The sequence below is a fragment of the Somniosus microcephalus genome, chromosome 23 (assembly GCF_052327205.1).
Source record: "Somniosus microcephalus isolate GS21.2 chromosome 23, FLI_Smic_1.0, whole genome shotgun sequence".
Taxonomy (NCBI): domain Eukaryota; kingdom Metazoa; phylum Chordata; class Chondrichthyes; order Squaliformes; family Somniosidae; genus Somniosus; species Somniosus microcephalus.
This window is the reverse complement of record NC_141009.1, coordinates 7812405-7834595: the sequence shown is the minus strand read 5'-3', so window position 1 is coordinate 7834595 and position 22191 is coordinate 7812405. Positions and strand designations below refer to the sequence as shown.

Here is a 22191-nt window from a genome sequence, read left to right as displayed (position 1 = left end):
GAGAGAGAGAGGCAGGCAGAGAGAGAGAGAGAGGCAGGCAGAGAGAGAGAGAGAGGCAGGCAGAGAGAGAGAGAGAGGCAGGCAGAGAGAGAGAGAGAGGCAGGCAGAGAGAGAGAGAGAGGCAGGCAGAGAGAGAGAGAGAGGCAGGCAGAGAGAGAGAGAGAGGCAGGCAGAGAGAGAGAGAGAGGCAGGCAGAGAGAGAGGCAGGCAGAGAGAGAGAGAGAGGCAGGCAGAGAGAGAGAGAGAGAGAGAGAGGCAGGCAGAGAGAGAGAGAGAGAGGCAGGCAGAGAGAGAGAGAGAGGCAGGCAGAGAGAGAGAGAGAGGCAGGCAGAGAGAGAGAGAGAGGCAGGCAGAGAGAGAGAGAGAGGCAGGCAGAGAGAGAGAGAGAGGCAGGCACAGAGAGAGAGAGAGGCAGGCAGAGAGAGAGTGAGGCAGGCACAGAGAGAGAGTGAGGCAGGCACAGAGAGAGAGTGAGGCAGGCACAGAGAGAGAGTGAGGCAGGCACAGAGAGAGAGTGAGGCAGGCACAGAGAGAGAGTGAGGCAGGCACAGAGAGAGAGTGAGGCAGGCACAGAGAGAGAGTGAGGCAGGCAGAGAGAGAGTGAGGCAGGCACAGAGAGAGAGTGAGGCAGGCACAGAGAGAGAGTGAGGCAGGCACAGAGAGAGAGTGAGGCAGGCACAGAGAGAGAGTGAGGCAGGCACAGAGAGAGAGTGAGGCAGGCACAGAGAGAGAGTGAGGCAGGCACAGAGAGAGAGTGAGGCAGGCACAGAGAGAGAGTGAGGCAGGCACAGAGAGAGAGTGAGGCAGGCACAGAGAGAGAGTGAGGCAGGCACAGAGAGAGAGTGAGGCAGGCACAGAGAGAGAGTGAGGCAGGCAGAGAGAGAGAGTGAGGCAGGCAGAGAGAGAGAGTGAGGCAGGCAGAGAGAGAGAGTGAGGCAGGCAGAGAGAGAGAGTGAGGCAGGCAGAGAGAGAGAGTGAGGCAGGCAGAGAGAGAGAGTGAGGCAGGCAGAGAGAGAGAGTGAGGCAGGCAGAGAGAGAGAGTGAGGCAGGCAGAGAGAGAGAGTGAGGCAGGCAGAGAGAGAGAGTGAGGCAGGCAGAGAGAGAGAGTGAGGCAGGCAGAGAGAGAGAGTGAGGCAGGCAGAGAGAGAGAGTGAGGCAGGCAGAGAGAGAGAGTGAGGCAGGCAGAGAGAGAGAGTGAGGCAGGCAGAGAGAGTGAGTGAGGCAGGCAGAGAGAGAGAGTGAGGCAGGCAGAGAGAGAGAGTGAGGCAGGCAGAGAGAGAGAGTGAGGCAGGCAGAGAGAGAGAGTGAGGCAGGCAGAGAGAGAGAGAGAGTGAGGCAGGCAGAGAGAGAGAGTGAGGCAGGCAGAGAGAGAGAGTGAGGCAGGCAGAGAGAGAGAGTGAGGCAGGCAGAGAGAGAGAGTGAGGCAGGCAGAGAGAGAGAGTGAGGCAGGCAGAGAGAGAGAGTGAGGCAGGCAGAGAGAGAGAGTGAGGCAGGCAGAGAGAGAGAGTGAGGCAGGCAGAGAGAGAGAGTGAGGCAGGCAGAGAGAGAGAGTGAGGCAGGCAGAGAGAGAGAGTGAGGCAGGCAGAGAGAGAGAGAGTGAGGCAGGCACAGACAGAGAGGCACAGACAGAGAGAGAGGCACAGACAGAGCCATGTCCCAGCATGGCTCGTCACTACAGGAAACAAAAATGGGATTCGGAAAAAGAAACACTGGGAAACGCCCAAAATATGTGGAAACCACCAGCCCCAGTGAAGCCAGTGAGGCTGAATTACTCCCTCATTACATACCTCCTGAATATTTCTGGGTTTCTAGTGACTTTCCCTTGTATTTATCGAAGAGACTGAGAGAGGAGTACTTCGATTTTCCATCCTTCCCCTTGGTAGTTTGCCCCAAACGATCTGACATTGCGATGGAATGTCATCGGGTACGGTGGTTGTGTTCAGCACCGCTGAGAACGTGCCGCTCACTGGGGGGGGGAAAAATTGTTCATTAGCAAGCTCTCTGCTCACACACGTTCAATCCGAGAACTTCCCAAACAACACAGTAAACATGACTTCCAAAAAAAAACGAACAGCGTGCAATACAACCCAAGGGCTCCACGAGAAGCACAGACACTAGAATTAGGGGCAGGAATCGGCCCTACGGCCCATCGAGCCTGCTCCGCCATTCAGTAAGATCACGGCTGATCTTCAACCGCAACTCCACTTTCCCGCCCAATCCCCATATCTCCCTTCGAGTCTAAAAATCTATCGATCTCAGCCTTGAATATACACGACGATTCAGCATCCAGCACCCTCTGGGGTAGAGAATTCCAAAGATTCACAACCCCACATCACTAGCAGGACACAATCATTCTTTACGGTGAAGTCCATGCTTTGACTGCAGATGGGTACTGAGCTGGACCTGATTAACAGTTGCGGGATAGAACTAACCACGCCAAACTGCGGAACAAATGTGGCAGTGGGGCTCCGACTGCCCATCACAGCACAGGCAGTAGAATACTCCCCAGACTTTGAGTTTATAGTTGCATATTCGTTTTCTTTTCCTTCTGCAATGGACACACAGATTCAGCTGCTCCTCTGTGTATTTTGTGGTAATCTCCCAGTCAAAGTAAATATAGAGGGACGCTGGATTACTCCTCCTGAACAGCAGTGAGGAACTACACAAAGGGAAAGCAAAGCAGTAAGCAGACTACGGGAAGCTTTGGGATACGGTGACCTTTCACTGCTGACAGGCACCGACTATCATTTAAATGAAATGCACCAGGGATCTCCAGAAGCACCACAGCTCAAACCTCCCCTTTTCAATATAAATGGAGCCACCCTGGGTTGGGAGAAGCGGAGAGAAGTATTTGAGTAAAACAATGTCTCTCTTCCCCCACACTCCCAATGAAGGTTCACATTGATGCAAGTTGGGGAGATCCACAATGCAACCTGTGGAGAAGCGTAGAATCACTGACCGCAACGTCTGGATTTCTGCGTTTATCTGCACGTGCGCTGACTCCAGAAGTTGCTATCAGTTTCAGAGGAGCGATGACAGCAAACGCTGACAATTTTGTCGTCATTACCACCTCAAAATCCAGGCCAAGAGATCTGGTAATATATGGGTTAGGACTAGAAAATGATCATGAAAACTAATATCCTTCAGAGAAGGGAACCTGCCATCCTACCCGGTCTGGCCTGCATGTGACTCCAGTCCTACACTACATGGATGACCATCAGGACAACTAAGGATGGGCAAATGAATACAGGAAACTCTTTTTTTATCCGGCACCGACGGGACTGGCGTGGTGCCGGTTTATCAAAAAGTCCGGATTACAGAGAGGTATAGTAAAAGGTACGAGAGCCCCGTACACAGCAACAGATCCAGGCTTCCCTGTTGCTTAGCAACAGGTGCAGGAACCCCGGTTGCACAGCCACAGATCCAGGAACTGCCACTAATATGAAGTAAAACTTACCTGAACCTACTCCTGAATTTTGCCAGTTACCAGAGATTTCTGGTTATTTAGGTGCCGGTAAATCGAGAGTTTCCTGTACTGCCTTGTTGTCCACATCCTATAAACAAATATCAAGAAGACAGGGTCTCCACATTGACCTGGTCTAGAGCCGATTCCAGCTCCCGATTGCGATCCCCTGATCTCAGCTGCTGTGTGAACAGAAGCAGGCATGGCTGTGAATTTACCCAACCTTTAGATGGAACAGCCCACCGACATCCACCGACATGGAGGCTGGTCACCTGGGCAAGGTACCAGAAGGTGATTGTGAAACTGGACTCCAGCAAGGGATCAACTGCTTCAGGAGAGGAAGGGAGAAATGAAGTGGAAAAGTAAAATGATCCAAGTTAAGAGACCATGGCCCACTCATTCCTGGGTCTGGAATCAAGTGACGTTACACTTAGAGATGGATAGTGAGACCCAGTGTCGTTTCCCAATCTATGGCACTGCTTCTCCAACACGGGTTAGATAGGACCCCTCTGGTATTATCAAGAACATAAGAATTAGGAGCAGGAGTCGGCCATATGGCCCCTTGAGCCTGCTCCGCCATTCAATAAGATCATGGCTGATCTTCGACCTCAACTCCACTTTCCCGCCCGACCCCCATATCCCTCGATTCCCCTAGAGTCCAAAAATCTAACAATCTTCGTCTTGAATATACTCAACGATTCAGCCTCCACAGCCCTCTGGGGCAGAGAATTCCAAACATTCACAACCCTCTGAGTGAAGTAATTCTGCCTCATCTCAGTCCTAAATGGCCGACCCTTTATCCTGAGACTATGCCCCGTAGTTCTAGACTCTCCAGCCAGGGGAAACAATCTACCTGCATCTACCCTGTCAATCCACCTCAGAATCTTATATGTTTCAATATATTACTACAGTAAATCACACTGTGAAGTTAGATCAGTGATAACAGAAATGAATGTTTCTCAAATGTTTTCTCAAACTAGTCTGCAGCAGGTTAATCCAATGCAAGCTGTATTAAAGCCACATATACTCCAGAATACATACTCTAGTATTTGTGTAAAGTCTGTTATACATTCTAAGTAGAGTTTTATCGTGAATACTACCCAGGCAGCTGAAAACGCCATTTTCTTGATGTTTCCTAGGGTCCCAGCACCGTGCTACCTCACTCCATGTCATGGGTCAGTACCCAACGCAGTAAGCTGGCCCCGAATCACAAGACCAGCTGCCTTGTCGTTGAGTATATGCAAGGCTGAGATCGATAAATTTTTGGACTCTAGGGGAATCAAGGGATAGTGCAGTAAAGTGGAGTTGAGGTCGAAGATCAGCCATGATCTTATTGAATGGCGGAGCAGGCTCGAGGGGCCGTATGGCCGACTCCTGCTCCTAATTCTTGTGCATGGTAAACAGATATAGGCCAATGGTAGGAGCCTTGCCTGGAGTATACATGCATTCCCCTTACACTCTCAATTGAAGCACAGTAAATCCTGCTCAGAACATCTCATTTTTATACATGAGGCAACAGTCCAACTAGCTTCTCATTAACCTATGGGTTAAGCATCTCTGCTCCCATTCAAACACCGAACACAGAGGATTCTAGGCTCCGACAGAGAGAACTGTCTTGGAGACAGCTGGAATTTGCTCTTTCGCCCCTCCCATTGCCACCGTTACAGCCGAGCTGATACAGTCCTGCAAAATTCCGCACACAAACTGGACGCCTTTGTACAGCACTGCGCGTGGGCAGTGAGGAGTTTCACCAAAAAGGGCAATGTTCCAATTTGAAAGCCAGCAATTTAAGGGGCAACTCAGCTAGCGGGATGGTGAATGCGAGGAAGGGTGGCAGCATGCGTCACGGTGCAACAGAACTTCTTCAAAAAGTACGGTTGCTTGGGAGGGGAGACTGCAAGCCTTTAACAGTAAGAAAGGTTGTGTATCCGTGAATGTAGTGATCAGCTCAGATCAGCCGTGGCTCAGTGGGTAGCACTCTCTCGCCTCTGGGTCAGAAGGTTGTGGGTTCAAGTCCTACTCCAGAGCGCACAAATCTAGGCTGACACTCCCAGTGCAGTGCTGAGGGAGTGCGGCACTGTCGGAGGGGCCGTCTTTCAGATGAGAAGTTAAACCGAGGCCCCGTCTGCTCTCTCAAGTGGATGTAAAAAATCCTGTGGCACTGCTGTATTTCAAAGAGGAGCAGCGGAGTTCTCCCCGGTGTCCTGGCCAGTATTTATCCCTCAACCAACATCACTAAAAACATTATCTGCTCATTATCACATTGCTGTTTGTGGGAGCTTGCTGTGCGTAAATTGGCTGCCTCATTTCCTACATTACAACAGTGACGACACTTCAAAAAGTACTTCATGGCTGTGAAAGGCGCTATATAAATGCAAGTCTTTCTTGCTTTCAGACACATTGGAACACACTTTCTTCCCATCAAGCACTTTGGTTCCACACTCAACACGAATTACGACCCGTGTTCTGGACCCAAGACACGCTCATTCAGAGGAACAGATTCTGTGAAGTTCTCTATTGCAGCAATCATCTAGAAACTGAACCACTGGATTCAGCAGCCTAATATTCACGCTAATCTCTGCTCTTCGCACACAGCAGTCAACACTCTTAATGCCAGGATTAATAAGATTATTGCAAAATTGTTTATAAAGGCCGGAGCAAGGCTGATTTGACAGGGCACTGACCACAATTAGCAACATTCCACAAGACCAGGATCTAATGCAGTGATCAACTTTTAATCGGTGCGTTAGCCCCTCAGAAAAACAACCCTGATCCTCCCCTCACGGACCAAGACTAGCACAGACAGAAAACCTTTCAGGCCAGTGCTGCGTTCAGTTCTGGGCACCCAATCATAGGGGTGACAATATTGCCCTGAGCTGGAGTGATTCCCAGATAAGGAAGTTGGGCTTCTTTTTTTTACTTTATGAAAGAGGAGAATCGGGTGATTGAAGTTTCCCAGATTGTGAGGAATTGACATAACTGATAAATTGCTCACGGCACAGTGAAGGTTCAGACACCGCGACACAGTGAAGGGTTCAGACACCACGACAGAGCGAAGGGTTCAGACACCACGACACAGCGAAGGGTTCAGACACCGCGACACAGCGAAGGGTTCAGACACCGCGACACAGCGAAGGGTTCAGACACCACGGCACAGCGAAGGGTTCAGACACCACGGCACAGCGAAGGGTTCAGACACCGCGACACAGCGAATGGTTCAGATACCGCGACACAGCGAATGGTTCAGATACCACGACACAGCGAAGGGTTCAGACACCACGGCACAGCGAATGGTTCAGACACCACGGCACAGCGAAGGGTTCAGACACCACGACACAGCGAAGGGTTCAGACACCGCGACACAGCGAAGGGTTCAGACACCGCGGCACAGCGAAGGGTTCAGACACCACAACACAGCGAAGGGTTCAGACACCACGACACAGCGAAGGGTTCAGACACCGCGACACAGCGAAGGGTTCAGACACCGCGACACAGCGAAGGGTTCAGACACCGCGACACAGCGAAGGGTTCAGACACCGCGGCACAGCGAAGGGTTCAGACACCACGACACAGCGAAGGGTTCAGACACCACGACACAGCGAAGGGTTCAGACACCACGACACAGCGAAGGGTTCAGACACCGCGACACAGCGAAGGGTTCAGACACCGCGGCACAGCGAAGGGTTCAGACACCACGACACAGCGAAGGGTTCAGACACCACGACACAGCGAAGGGTTCAGACGCCGCGACACAGCGAAGGGTTCAGACACCACGACACAGCGAAGGGTTCAGACACCACGACACAGCGAAGGGTTCAGACACCACGGCACAGCGAAGGGTTCAGACACCGCGGCACAGCGAAGGGTTCAGACACCATGGCACAGCGAAGGGTTCAGACACCGCGACACAGCGAAGGGTTCAGACACCACGACACAGCGAAGGGTTCAGACACCGCGACACAGCGAAGGGTTCAGACACCGCGACACAGCGAAGGGTTCAGACACCACGACACAGCGAAGGGTTCAGACACCGCGACACAGCGAAGGGTTCAGACACCGCGACACAGCGAAGGGTTCAGACACCGCGGCACAGCGAAGGGTTCAGACACCACGGCACAGCAAATGGTTCAGATACCACGACACAGCGAAGGGTTCAGACACCACGGCACAGCGAATGGTTCAGATACCACGACACCACGACACAGCGAAGGGTTCAGACACCACGGCACAGCGAAGGGTTCAGACACCACGGCACAGCGAAGGGTTCAGACACCACGGCACAGCGAAGGGTTCAGACACCACGGCACAGCGAATGGTTCAGACACCGCGACACAGCGAAGGGTTCAGACACCGCGACACAGCGAAGGGTTCAGACACCGCGACACAGCGAAGGGTTCAGACACCACGGCACAGCAAATGGTTCAGACACCACGGCACAGCGAAGGGTTCAGACACCGCGACACAGCGAAGGGTTCAGACACCACGGCACAGCAAATGGTTCAGATACCACGACACAGCGAAGGGTTCAGACACCACGGCACAGCGAAGGGTTCAGACACCACGGCACAGCGAAGGGTTCAGACACCGCGACACAGCGAAGGGTTCAGACACCACGGCACAGCGAATGGTTCAGACACCACGGCACAGCGAAGGGTTCAGACACCACGGCACAGCGAAGGGTTCAGACACCACGGCACAGCAAATGGTTCAGATACCACGGCACAGCGAAGGGTTCAGACACCACGGCACAGCGAAGGGTTCAGACACCGCGACACAGCGAAGGGTTCAGACACCACGGCACAGCGAAGGGTTCAGACACCACGGCACAGCGAAGGGTTCAGACACCACGGCACAGCGAAGGGTTCAGACACCACGACACAGCGAATGGTTCAGACACCACGGCACAGCGAAGGGTTCAGACACCACGACACAGCGAAGGTTCAGACACCGCGGCACAGCGAAGGGTTCAGACACCACGACACAGCGAATGGTTCAGACACCACGGCACAGTGAAGGTTCAGACACCGCGGCACAGCGAAGGGTTCAGACACCACGACACAGCGAAGGGTTCAGACACCGCGACACAGCGAAGGGTTCAGACACCGCGGCACATGGGGAAAAGAAGGGAGTCAGGTGGAACATTTTCCCCCAAGGGGTAAGAGGACAGTATAAAGAGGTTCAGTTGGATGAACTTGTGGAGAAAGGACTAAGGCGTTTGGTGAGGTGAGTAGGTGGAGGCTAATCGATGAAAGGGGGGCTGAATTGTTGGGCTCCAAGGGCTTTTTCCAGTAACATTAGGAACAGGAGGAGGCCATTCAGCCCCTTGAGCCTGTTCCACCATTCAATGAGATCATGGCTGATTGGTATCTTCAACTCCATCTACCCACCCTGTCTCCGTAACCCATGCCTCAACATTCATCTCAAACACACCCCAATCCTATGAGCTTTCAGTTATTAAATAAAGACTTTAAATCATTCACAGCTATAAAAAAAAATGGGATGCCTGCAGGATATAACAGGTCTGAGCAGTCTGGCTTTCCTCAGCCAACTCTAATAGCTGTTGGGAGACAGTGGAGCAAACTTGCAGTTCGATAGTCATTTAGCACATCGCAAAATGCTCGACTGAAAACAAATTACTTTTGAAGTGCGGCAATTGTTGGTGTGCAGGCAAATATGGTAACCAATCTGCGCACAGCAAGATTCCACAAACAGCAAGCGAGACAAAGAACCAGTCGATTGATTTTTGCCGGTGTTGGTTGAGGGATGAATGCTGACCAGGGCAGCTTGCTCTTCCTCGGATGCTGCCATGGGATCGCCAAGGTCCATCGAAACCAGTAGACAGGACCCCGGTTTAATAGATCCGGTGGACAATGCGGCACTGCCTCAGTCAGCTCAAGCCCCGGTGTGGGGCTAGATTAAAATAAAAGCACCTACACTGGTATTCAGCAAGCTGCCTGGAGTGGCAGGAAACCATTTCCAGCCTCATTATCGAGGATACTTCCACGCTGCTGTCTCTGAAGGCCTGGATCACGGCGGTATTTGCTCCAGAATGCATAGCCCAGGGACAATCAGGAGGGAGCAGAGAATGCGAGAGGGAAGAGTTACATGTCCGTGTAGACTGATTCCGGCTAATACAGGTCCATACAGACAGCAGTCAATGGCTGGTCCTTTAAACAGACATTGAGCTACCTCCTGAACAAATTCAGGTTGCTCAATCATTACCCGCAGAGTGCTGTAATGTCTGAAAATGACCACCCAGTGTACATTCCACAAGCTACCAGTGGGGACAGCTCCCGTACAGCCCCGGCTCGACATACAATATCCTTCAACATTTGGAAACAGGATTAGTTCTGCAGTATATTTGCAGGACATGCGTACAAGAAATAGCCAAGAATCACGAGGTGCATGTGAAAAATCAAACATGTCAAAGAAAATAAAGACTTGCATTTCTATAGCGCCTTTCACAACCTCAGGACAGCCCTTCATTATAGCCAATGAAGTACTTTGTGAAGTGTAGTCACTGTTGTAATGTAGAAAACGCGGCAGCCAATATGTGCACAGCAAGCTCCCACAAACAGCAATGTGATAATGACCAGATAATCTGTTTGTGATATTGATTGAGGGATAGATATTGGCCCCAGGACACCGGGGTGAACTCCCCTGCTCTTCTTCGAAATAGTGCCATGGGATCTTTTACATCCACCCGAGAGGGCAGTTTAACGTCTCATCTGAAAGACGGCTCCTCCGACAGTGCAGCACTCCCTCAGCACTGCACTGGGAGTATCAGCCTGGATTTTTGTGCTCAAGTCTCTGGAGTGGGACTTGAACCTCACAACCTCCTGACAATAAGCAGGCATGGAAGGATGAGAACCCGAGTGACTGAATGTCTGAACAAGCTGCAGTAAAATATTAAGATATACGTGCGTTTGCAAGTAACAGGGAATTTTGTCCCTGTTCTCCCCTCTCTGATGTTGACTCCTTGCAGGAGCATGGCTTCAGCAGGGGGGTCGCTGGATAGTCATTGGAACAGGAACGCTGGCTTATTTTTGTCGCTGGGTCAAAATCCTGAAATTCCCTCCCTATCAGCACTGTGGGAGCACCTTCACCACACGGACTGCAGCGGTTCAAGGCGGCGCTCACCACACGGACTGCAGCGGTTCAAGGCGGCGCTCACCACACGGACTGCAGCGGTTCAAGGCGGCGCTCACCAAACGGACTGCAGCGGTTCAAGGCGGCGCTCACCACACGGACTGCAGCGGTTCAAGGCGGCGCTCACCACACGGACTGCAGCGGTTCAAGGCGGCGCTCACCACACGGACTGCAGCGGTTCAAGGCGGCGCTCACCACACGGACTGCAGCGGTTCAAGGCGGCGCTCACCACACGGACTGCAGCGGTTCAAGGCGGCGCTCACCACACGGACTGCAGCGGTTCAAGGCGGCGCTCACCACACGGACTGCAGCGGTTCAAGGCGGCGCTCACCACACGGACTGCAGCGGTTCAAGGCGGCGCTCACCACACGGACTGCAGCGGTTCAAGGCGGCGCTCACCACACGGACTGCAGCGGTTCAAGGCGGCGCTCACCACACGGACTGCAGCGGTTCAAGGCGGCGCTCACCACACGGACTGCAGCGGTTCATGGCGGCGCTCACCACACGGACTGCAGCGGCGCTCACCACCACCTTCTCAAGGGCCATTAGGGATGGGCAAAACATCCCGGCTTTGCCAGCGACGCCCACATCCCAGGAATAAATGTTAAAAAATCACTTTTTTCCTCTGGCGTCAGTCCACAAATGACCAGATTTTATTGAACTGAAATTTCACAGCTTGCTGGAGTCAGGGATCTGACTCGATGGCCGCAACCCTCTGCACTGCTGCATCAGTGCAATACTCTGAATGCATCATCTCAAATTGCTCCCGCCACCAGTATTTCCCCCAAATGTCACACTGCTCAGAATGCTGTCTGGGCACAACCCAGGTTTGCCAGGGCAAAATCTATAACCATACTGTTGGGTGTTGTCACAAGTTCAAGTGGACATCTCACCAACAGTTCACACAGCCCCCATTATACTCTACTGAACTCATGGACACATTCTTTTTATTCACTCGCTGGATGTGGGCGTCGCTGGCAAGGCCAGCATTTACTGCCCATCCCAAACTGCCCTTAACGGAGTGGCTCACTGGGCCATTTCACAGGGCTGTTCAGAGTCAACCACATTGCTGTGGGTCTGGAGTCACTGCCAGACCAGGTAAGGACAGCAGGTTTCCTTCCCTAAAGAACATTCGTGAACCAGATGGGTTTTTACAACAAGTTTCATGGTCACCATTACTGATGCTAGCTTTTGATTCCAGATTGGTTTATTAACTGAATTTAAATTCCCCAGCAGCCATGGTGGGACTTGAACTCATGTCTCCAGGGTTCTGGATTACTAGTCCAGGAACATAACCGCTATGCTACCGTTCAAGCGGAAGCTTCATGCATTTAAAGGGAAACTAGATAAACACGAGGGAGAAAGGAACAGAAGGATATGTTGATGGGGTGAGATGAAGACGGGTGGGAGGAGGCACATGTGGATCATAAACACCGGCACAGACCAGTTGGGCCTGTTTCTGTGGTGTAGACATGATGTAATTCCAGTGCCAACGGTGTTTGTGATCACTCCGCTCCTTCTGTCTCCGGCGCGAGTGAACAAATGTGAGTCACTGGGGTTGGTCCGCAGTGTGCAAGCTTCATAAGAACATAAGAAATAGGAGCAGGAGTCGGCCATTCGAGCCTGCTCCGCCATTCAATAAGATCATGGTTGATCTTCGACCTCAACTCCACTTTCCTGCCCGATCCCCATATCCCTCGATTCCCTTAGTGTCCAAAAATCTATCAATCTCTGTCTTGAATGTACTCAACGACTGAGCCTCCACAACCCTCTGGGGTAGAGAATTCCAAAGATTCACCACCAGCTTTGTATCATCAACAGACTTGGATATATTACATTTGGTCCCCTCATCCAAATCATTGATGTAGATTGTGAATAGCTGAGGCCCAAGCACTGATCTTTGCGGTACCCCACTAGTTACAGCCTGCCAACCTGAAAATGACCCGTTTATTCCTACTCTCTGTTTTCTGTCCGTTAACCAATCCTCAATCCATGCTAGTATATTACCCCCAATCCCATGAGCCTTAATTTTGTTTAATAACCTATTGTGTGGCACCTTATCGAATGCCTTCTGAAAATCCAAATACACCACATCCACTGGTTCCCCTGTATCTATTCTGCTAGTTACAACCTCAAAAATAATTTGTCAAACACGATTTCCCTTTCATAAATCTGTGTTGACTCGGCCCAATCCTATTATTATTTTCTAAGTGCCCTGTTACCATGTCCTTAATAATAGATTCTAGCATTTTCCCTACTACTGATGTCAGGCTAACTGGTCTGTAGTTCCCCGTTTTCTCTCTCCCTCCTTTCTTAAATACAGGTAGTGGGGTCACATTTGCTACCTTCCAATCCGCGGGAACCGTTCTCGAATCTATGGAATTTTGGAAAATGACAACCAATGCATCCACTATCTCTATAGCCACCTCTTTCAAAACCCTAGGATGTAGGCCGTCAGGTCCAGGGGATTTATCGGCTTTCAGTCCCATTAATTTCTCCAGTACTTTTTTTTTACTAATACTAATTTCTTTCAGTTCCTCATTCTCGCTCGACCCTTAGTTCTCCACTATTTCTGGGAGATTTTTTGCATCTTCTTCCGTGAAGACAGACACAAAGTATTTGTTTAATTTCTCTGCCATTTCCTTATTCCTATTATAATTTCTCCTGTCTCAGTCTATAAGGGACCCAACGTTTACTTTCGCTAAGCTTTTCCCTTTTACATACCTATATACGAAGCTTTTACAGTCTGTTTTTATATCTCTCGCTAGTTTACTCTCTTATTCTATTTTTTCTTTATCAATTTCTTGGTCCTCCTTTGCTGAATTCTAAAATCCCCTGAATCCTCAGGCTTACGATTCTTTTTGTCATTATACATTATAAGCCTCTTCCTTTAATCTAATGCTATCTTTAATTTCTCTCGTTAGTCACAGTTGGACCATTTTTCCCGTGGTGTTTTTATTCCTTAAGGGAATGTATATTCGTTGCGAATTCTTCATTATTTCTTTAAATGTTTGCCATTGCTTTTGTACTGTCAGATCTTCTAATCTAGTTTCCCAACCTCCCTTAACCAACTCGCCTCTCATACCGACACCGTTTGCTTTGTTCAGATTTAGGACCCTAGTTTCAGACCCTAGAATCACTCTCAAACTCAACATAAAATTCTAAAATCATTAAACTTTAGCATCCTCACAATGGATTGCCTCGGGAGAGGTTATTTTGACAAACACGCTGCTTTTGGGTTCTGCCTATTTATTGTGGTAAGACAACTGGGCTGGCCCAGCACTTTCAACACATAGAATGGTACAGCACAGGAGACCATTCGGCCCATCGTGCCTGTGATATAAAAACCCTGCTCCTCCCGATAACCAACGGGTTGGTTATATACACCACACACACACGGACTTTGGGTGATTTACACGCGAGGATCATTAAGAGTCAGGTTTTATTGTCAATTTAAAAACCTGCGTACTTTGAGCTTTTGCAGGCTTTACTTTTAGTCTAAAAAAAGTGGATAAATCAGCGAGGAAAATGGGACCCATAAAAACCCGGGTAAATTGAATGAAAGGGGAAAAAAAAAACAGTAAAAGTTTTTATTTTGAGCATCACTAAAACTCGCAAACAAGGGGACTTAAAAGTACAAACAAACTAAATGACAAGCAAGAATGATTTACAGTTTCTGGTACCAGTTTTATGAGGCTGACTCTCAGAGACTCCCTCAACTCCGAGAGAGTCATTCCTAAATTAAAAGTAAAATCGAGGAACGTGTGTTTATTGATGTGGCCCCAGACACTTAACCTGCCACTATGATTGAGGGATAATAAAAATTCTTGGCAACTATGCGCATGGGAAAGGTTGCGAGCTTGCATTTAGTAAATAACATTCGAGCGTGTGATCAGAGTCTGCCCTTGAATGGAGGGTGGAGGGGCTGGAGGAGGTTCGGGAGATAGGGAGGCTCCAAGGATCAGTTATTCACAATCTATATCAATGATTTGGATGAGGGGACCAAATGTAATATATCCAAGTCTGCTGATGATACAAAGCTGGGTGGGAATGTAAGTTGTAAGGAGGATGCAAAGAGGCTTCAAGGGGATATAGACAGGCTAAGTGAGTGGGCAAGAACAAGGCAAATGGTATATAATGTGCAGAAATGTGAAGTTATCCACTTTGGTAGGAAAAATAGAAAAGCAGAGTATTTTTCAAATGGTGAGAGATTGGGAAATGTTGGTGTTCAGAGGGACCTGGGTGTCCTTGTACACGAATCACTGAAAGTTAACATGCAGGTACAGCAAGCAATTAGGAAAGCAAATGGTATGTTGGCCTTTATTACAAGAGGATTTGAGTATAAGAGTAAAGACGTCTTACTGCAATTATATAGGGCCCTGGTGAGACCACACCTGGAGTATTGTGTACAGTTTTGGTCTCCTTACCTAAGGAAGGATATACTTGCCATAGGAGTGCAACGAAGGTTCACCAGACTGGTTCCTGGGATGGGGGGATTGTCCTATGAGGAGAGATTGAGTGGACTAGGCCTATATTCTCTAGAGTTTAGAAGAATGAGAGGTGATCTCATTGAAACATACACAATTCTTACAGGGCTTGACAGAGTAGATGCAGGGAGGATGTTTCTCCTGACTGGGGAGTCTAGAACCAGGGGTCACAGTCTCAGAATAAGGGGTCGGCCATTTAGGACTGAGATGAGGAGAAATTTCTTCACTCAGAGGGTGGTGAATCTTTGGAATTCTCCACCCCAGAGGGCTGTGGAGGATAGTGCGGGAAAGTGGAGTTGAGGTAGAAGATCAGCAATGATCTTATTGAATGGCGGAGCAGGCTCGAGGGGCCGAATGGCCGACTCCTGCTCCTATTTCTGATGTTCTCACTAGGCTGTCTCATTTGCCCGCTTACAGCTTTTCGCAGCCTGTCTTTCCCTAATCACCATCATCTTGGTGCTGCCCCACCCACATCCCACACTTTGCTCGCGTGCACCCAGGCCAGCTCCACACACACATTGCTCACTCTAAGCTTTTCAAGCACACCGCAGTACTCGGGCATGCCCACGACACAGGAGGCCGTGCTCGATCAGATTCGATCGCCCACGGTGCTGCTCTTGCAGATCAGTTGATTCTACAAACATTGCCTTTTTATTGGTGGGGTGTTTAAAGCTGCTCCACTGCAGAAGCCATTTCAATGTCCCCCGTCCGTCACAGGAACCCCCCCCCCCCCCCCCAAACCAGAACCCGGCACACCTGCTCAATAGCAATTCCATCTCACTTGGCAAACAATCCACAACAGCAGGGCCACACCTCACTGTGTTCAGGGAGTAGTTTTACCGCACTGAATGAACAAACAGCGCTCACTCCTGAGTTGACTTTAGACTAGGCTAAAATCCATCCTCACTTCCTACTTTCCAAATCGCTCCGGGGAGTCTGCTGATGTTTATTGCCGTGTCAGCCGTGGCTCAGTGGGTAGCACCCTCGTCTCCGAGTCAGAAGGTTGTGGGTTCGAGTCCCCTCTCCGGGGACTGGAGCACAAAAATCTAGGCTGACACTCCCAGTGCAGTACTGAGGGAGCGCCGCACTGTCGGAGGGGCGGTACCGAGGGAGTGCTGCACTGTCGGAGGGGCGGTACTGAGGGAGCGCCGCACTGTCGGAGGGGCGGTACTGAGGGAGCGCCGCACTGTCGGAGGGGCGGTACTGAGGGAGCGCCACACTGTTGGAGGGGCGGTACTGAGGGAGTGCGCACTGTTGGAGGGGCGGTACTGAGGGAGCGCCGCACTGTCGGAGGGGCGGTACTGAGGGAGCGCCGCACTGTCGGAGGGGCGGTACTGAGGGAGCGCCGCACTGTCGGAGGGGCGGTACTGAGGGAGCGCCGCACTGTCGGAGGGGCGGTACTGAGGGAGCGCCACACTGTCGGAGGGGCGGTACTGAGGGAGTGCGCACTGTTGAAGGGGCCGTCTTTCGGATGAGACGTTAAACCGAGGCCCCGTCTGCTCTCTCGGGTGAATGTAAAAGACCTCATGGCACTATTTCGAGGAGGAGCAGGGGAGTTCTCCCCAGTGTCCTGGGCCAATATTTATCCCTCAACCAACATCGCATTGCTGTTTGTGGGAGCTTGCTGTGCGCAAATTGACTGCCGCGTTTCCTACATTACAACAGTGACTACACTTCAAAATACTTCATTGGCTGTAAAGCGCTTTGAGACGTCCCGAGGTCGTGAACGGCGCTATAGAAATGCAAGTCTGTCTTTCTTTTATAAATGCGCAATGTTGTCCCGGTGCTGAGCGGCGATACACACGACGAGGAAAGATATTTCATTCATTCCACCAAGAGGAACAGCCAATCACTTCAGCGTTTTTCCCGCACTGGGTTTCCCATGTTTCCTGCCTTGATGGCAAAGTTTCAGCCTTGCCCTCGCCGCCCTGTGGGCCCGAGCCCGGAGTACGGGAACAATGCTGCGCCGGGGTCTGGGACCTGCAGTTCGAGCGCGGGCGCACCAGCTCCCTGGGATTGTCAATTCAGCGGCTCCGGCGCGGGCCGTTCGAGAGCCGCCGGCGTCGAGCGGTTTGCGCGCCAACCCTCGCACCATGGTGCAAAGGCACCGTCAGAAACGGCACAAACCACTTCACAGGCAACGGGTTACCGTGAAACGTAGCATGGCAAGATCCCACAAACAGCAACAAGGTTGACGACCGGTTAATCGCTTTTGGTGACGCTGATCGAGGGGGAAATGTTGTCTGAAGCAGAAAAATTTCTTGATCTTCTCCAAATGGCGTCATCTTCATGAGGGCAGATTGCACAGACTGGCTTTGTATTCCCTCGAGTGTAGATGATTAAAGGGTGATCGAATTGAGGTGTTTAAGGTGATTGAAGGTATTGAAAGGGTAGAGAGAGAGAGAGAAACTATTTCCTCTGGTTGGGGGGGAGTCCAGAACAAGGGGGCAGAACCTTCAAATTAGAGCCAGGCCGTTCAGAGGTGATGTCAGGAAGCACTTCTTCACACAAAGGGGGCTGGAAATCTGGAACTCGCCCCCAAAAAGCTGTTGAGTTTGGGGGTCAGTTGATCATTTAAAAACTGAGCTCAGCAGATTTTTATTGGGCGAGGGTATTAAGGTTTATGGAACCAAGACGGGTAAATGGAGTTAAGATACAGATCAGCCATGATCTAACGGAATGGCCGCCTCCTGTTCCTTTAACACGAACTAGAACCATTCGAGGGCCAGGCAGGAGCTCAGTGTCCTGTCTCAGCTGAAGAGTTCTACCAACTGAGCTGGGCACCATGCACACACCCGGGCATCCCGTTTCTGTGACAACAGATGCAAGCAGGTCCCTCTTTTATTCTTGGGTTCATTTCACCCAAATCTTATAAATTCATTTGCTTAAAACAAACGAAAACCTTTCCCAAGGCTTGTTCCCCCGCTGAAGCTGTGACACCCCTCAACATGAAGGCAGGGATCTCAGCACAGACGTTCCTGCACTCGCCTGACCCGGGTCGGCAGGTACCAGGCTGTGTACGGCTTATTCACCCAACAAGAGGAAGCAGCTCCAGATGAGAGATCAGAATCCTCAAGGGCTTAACTCTCACCGTCACCCAGGGTCCAGCGCAGAATTACTGCCTGCAGCCTCTGCCCAGGCTCTGAGGCTGCCCGTGCCTTGAGGGGAAAGAGGCATTTGCGAGTCAGTGTGGTTAAAGAGACTTTGAGTCCGGCAAATGGCTCCAGGAAACCTGGAGCGATATCCAGCAAGTCCCATCTCCAAGTCAGAGTGCCAATGTTTCAATCCCGACTCAAGGATTTAAGTCCACAATCCAGGCTGAAACTCCGGTGCCAGTACCGAGGGAGGGCTGCACGGTCAGAAGTGCCATCGTTCGGATGAGCGGTGAAACTGAGGCTCGTCTGCCGACTCCAGCCGTGCTGTTTAAAACACTGTTCGAAGGGCAGGGAATCCCCGGTGTTTTGTGCAGCTGTCTCCCCTCACTATCAGCAAAAACAGATGAAGTGATCACACACACTGATGCTTTTTCCTGTCTTAGCTAGAATGAAGATGTGAATTACATAGATAAAGGCCAGACATATCAGAGTAACAACAGCAACAGCGTGGAATCAGGCTAAATAACTGCAGCAGGAGCACACGCCAATTACTGTACTGCGAGCTTTGTTCCCATTCTGCTCCCAACTAAGACAACACCTCCCTCACTGACAAGAGAATCTGGACGTGAAATCCATTGTAACCGGCCTTCTGTACTAGTAAAGGTAGCGTTAAGTATCCAACAGAATTTGAGCACCCAAGCCCACAATTCAGACGTCAAACGGTAAACCAGGTGCCCCGGGTCGATGGCCAGCCTGGCGCCCCGGGTCGATGGCCAGCCTGGCGCCCCGGGTCGATGGCCAGCCTGGCGCCCCGGGTCGATGGCCAGCCTGGCGCCCCGGGTCGATGGCCAGCCTGGCGCCCCGGGTCGATGGCCAGCCTGGCGCCCCGGGTCGATGGCCAGCCTGGCGCCCCGGGTCGATGGCCAGCCTGGCGCCCCGGGTCGATGGCCAGCCTGGCGCCCCGGGTCGATGGCCAGCCTGGCGCCCCGGGTCGATCGCCAGCCTGGCGCCCCGGGTCGATCGCAGATTGTGCACAGGGGTCAGGAAGGTCCCTCGCCCCCCAAACTACAACAAACGGCTCGTCTGTGGAGAAGGTGACCCCCCGAAACTGGAGGCGGCGGTGAGCTTGGGGGGGGGGGGGAGGAAATGACTGGGGGGGGAGGGAGATGACGGGAGGGGGGGGGAGATGACGGGAGGGGGGAGAGATGACGGGAGGGGGGAGAGATGACGGGGGGGGGGAGAGATGACGGGGGGGGAGAGATGACGGGGGGGGGAGAGATGACGGGGGGGGGGGGGAGAGATGACGGGGGGGGGGGGAGAGATGACGGGGGGGGGGAGAGATGACGGGGGGGGGGGAGAGATGACGGGGGGGGGGAGATGACGGGGGGGGGGAGATGACGGGGGGGGGGGGAGATGACGGGGGGGGGGAGATGACGGGGGGGGGGGGGAGGGAGGAGATGACGGGGGGGGCGGGGGAGGAGATGACGGGGGGGGCGGGGGAGGAGATGACGGGGGGGCGGGGGAGGAGATGACGGGGGGGCGGGGGAGGAGATGACGGGGGGGCGGGGGAGGAGATGACGGGGGGGCGGGGGAGGAGATGACGGGGGGGCGGGGGAGGAGATGACGGGGGGGCGGGGGAGGAGATGACGGGGGGGCGGGGGAGGAGATGACGGGGGGGCGGGGGAGGAGATGACGGGGGGGCGGGGGAGGAGATGACGGGGGGGCGGGGGAGGAGATGACGGGGGGGCGGGGGAGGAGATGACGGGGGGGCGGGGGAGGAGATGACGGGGGGGCGGGGGAGGAGATGACGGGGGGGCGGGGGAGGAGATGACGGGGGGGCGGGGGAGGAGATGACGGGGGGGCGGGGGAGGAGATGACGGGGGGGCGGGGGAGGAGATGACGGGGGGGCGGGGGAGGAGATGACGGGGCGGGGGAGGAGATGACGGGGGGGGGGGAGATGACGGGGGGGGGGGGGGGAGATGACGGGGGGGGGGGGGGGAGATGACGGGGGGGGGGGGGGGAGATGACGGGGGGGGGGGGGGAGATGACGGGGGGGGGGGGGGGAGATGACGGGGGGGGGGGGAGATGACGGGGGGGGGGGGAGATGACGGGGGGGGGGGGGAGATGACGGGGGGGGGGGGGGGAGATGACGGGGGGGGGGGGGGAGATGACGGGGGGGGGGGGGAGATGACGGGGGGGGGGGGGAGATGACGGGGGGGGGAGATGACGGGGGGGGGAGATGACGGGGGGGGAGATGACGGGGGGGGGGGAGATGACGGGGGGGGGGGAGATGACGGGGGGGGGGGAGATGACGGGGGGGGGGGAGATGACGGGGGGGGGGAGATGACGGGGGGGGGGGAGATGACGGGGGGGGAGATGACGGGGGGGGGGAGATGACGGGGGGGGGGGAGATGACGGGGGGGGGGGAGATGACGGGGGGGGAGAGATGACGGGGGGGGAGATGACGGGGGGGGGAAGATCGGGGGGGGGGGAAGATTGGGGGGGGGGGGAGAAGATCGGGGGAGGGGGAAGATCGGGGGGGGGGAAGATCGGGGGGGGGGGGGAAGATCGGGGGGGGGGGGGAAGATCGGGGGGGGGGGGAAGATCGGGGGGGGGGGGAAGATCGGGGGGGGGGGGGGAAGATCGGGGGGGGGGGGGGAAGATCGGGGGGGGGGGGGGGAAGATCGGGGGGGGGGGGGGAGATCGGGGGGGGGGGGTGAGGAGATGACGGGGGAGGGTGGGGAGAGATTGATGATCCCGGGACGGGACGGGGGGGGGTGCGGGGTGATGGGGTGACGATGACCAGCGGCCGGAGGCCCAGATCCGGGGTGTCGGGTTTTCTCCCCCAGCCGGTGATTTAACCCCTGGAAGCGGCCTCCTCCCACCCCCGGGGCCCCGATGCCCCCCGAGCCCGGGCCCTCGCCATCCTCCCCCCGGCGGATCCCCCCCGCTCCTCCCGGGCAATGGCAGAGAAGATGGCGGCCGGATGCCGCCGCGAACAAAGCGGCCGAGAGATGGCGGGTCCGCAGCCTCGCCAGAGAAAGGCGCTTTACCTCGGCAATACCGACCTCGGCTCGTTCCCGGGTTTCGCCCCGACCCGACCGGCACAAGAGGCAGCGAGCGGCGCCGATCCCGGGCCCGATGGCAGCGGATGGAGGAGAATCCGCGGCCTAAGCGACAGGATGGAGGGGAAACCGACTCCGGCCTCGCAAACCGGGCGGCGAGACTGAGGGAGGGCGGCATCTGGCGGCCGGAGAGGGAGCTGCACCCAGTCACTGAGGGAGGGCGGCATCTGGCGGCCGGAGAGGGAGCTGCACCCACTGACTGAGGGAGGGCGGCGCCTGGCGGCCGGAGAGGGAAATGCACCCACAGACTGAGGGAGGGCGGCACCTGGCGGCCGGAGAGGGAGCTGCATCCATTGACTGAGGGAGGGCGGCACCTGGCGGCCGGAGAGGGAGCTGCACCCACAGACTGAGGGAGGGCGGCACCTGGCGGCCGGAGAGGGAGCTGCACCAACTGACTGAGGGAGGGCGACACCTGGCGGCCGGAGAGGGAGCTGCACCCAGACACTGAGGGAGGGCGGCATCTGGCGGCCGGAGAGGGAGATGCACCCACAGACTGAGGGAGGGCGGCACCTGGCGGCCGGAGAGGGAGCTGCACCCATTGACTGAGGGAGGGCGGCACCTGGCGGCCGGAGAGGGAGCTGCACCCATTGACTGAGGGAGGGCGGCACCTGGCGGCCGGAGAGGGAGCTGCACCAACTGACTGAGGGAGGGCGACACCTGGCGGCCGGAGAGGGAGCTGCACCCATTGACTGAGGGAGGGCGGCACCTGGCGGCCGGAGAGGGAGCTGCACCCAGTCACTGAGGGAGGGCGGCACCTGGCGACCGGAGAGGGAGCTGCACCCAATACAATACAATACAATACAAATCGCTTTATTGGCATGATAAGGTACATCTTATGTTGCCAAAGCATCAAAATACATTTATGGTTGAAC

At 54.0% G+C, this 22191-nt stretch overlaps 1 protein-coding gene across 4 annotated transcripts in view; it reads right to left on the bottom strand.

Moving 5' to 3' along the window:
* Nucleotides 1–21454, bottom strand: part of prrc2b (proline-rich coiled-coil 2B) — a 92874-nt gene extending 71420 nt beyond the window's left edge. The window contains exons 1-2 of one of the 4 annotated variants that reach the window (XM_085965327.1): nucleotides 21248–21454; nucleotides 1788–1966 (exon numbers count right to left, since the gene is read on the bottom strand). In XM_085965327.1, coding sequence (XP_085821453.1) covers nucleotides 1788–1905 — 118 coding nt within the window. In that variant the 5' untranslated portion in view covers nucleotides 1906–1966; nucleotides 21248–21454. The remainder of the gene's footprint in view (nucleotides 1–1787; nucleotides 1967–21247) is intronic. The other 3 variants (XM_085965324.1, XM_085965325.1, XM_085965326.1) reach the window with 3 other exon arrangements.
* Nucleotides 21455–22191: the final 737 nt, after the last annotated feature.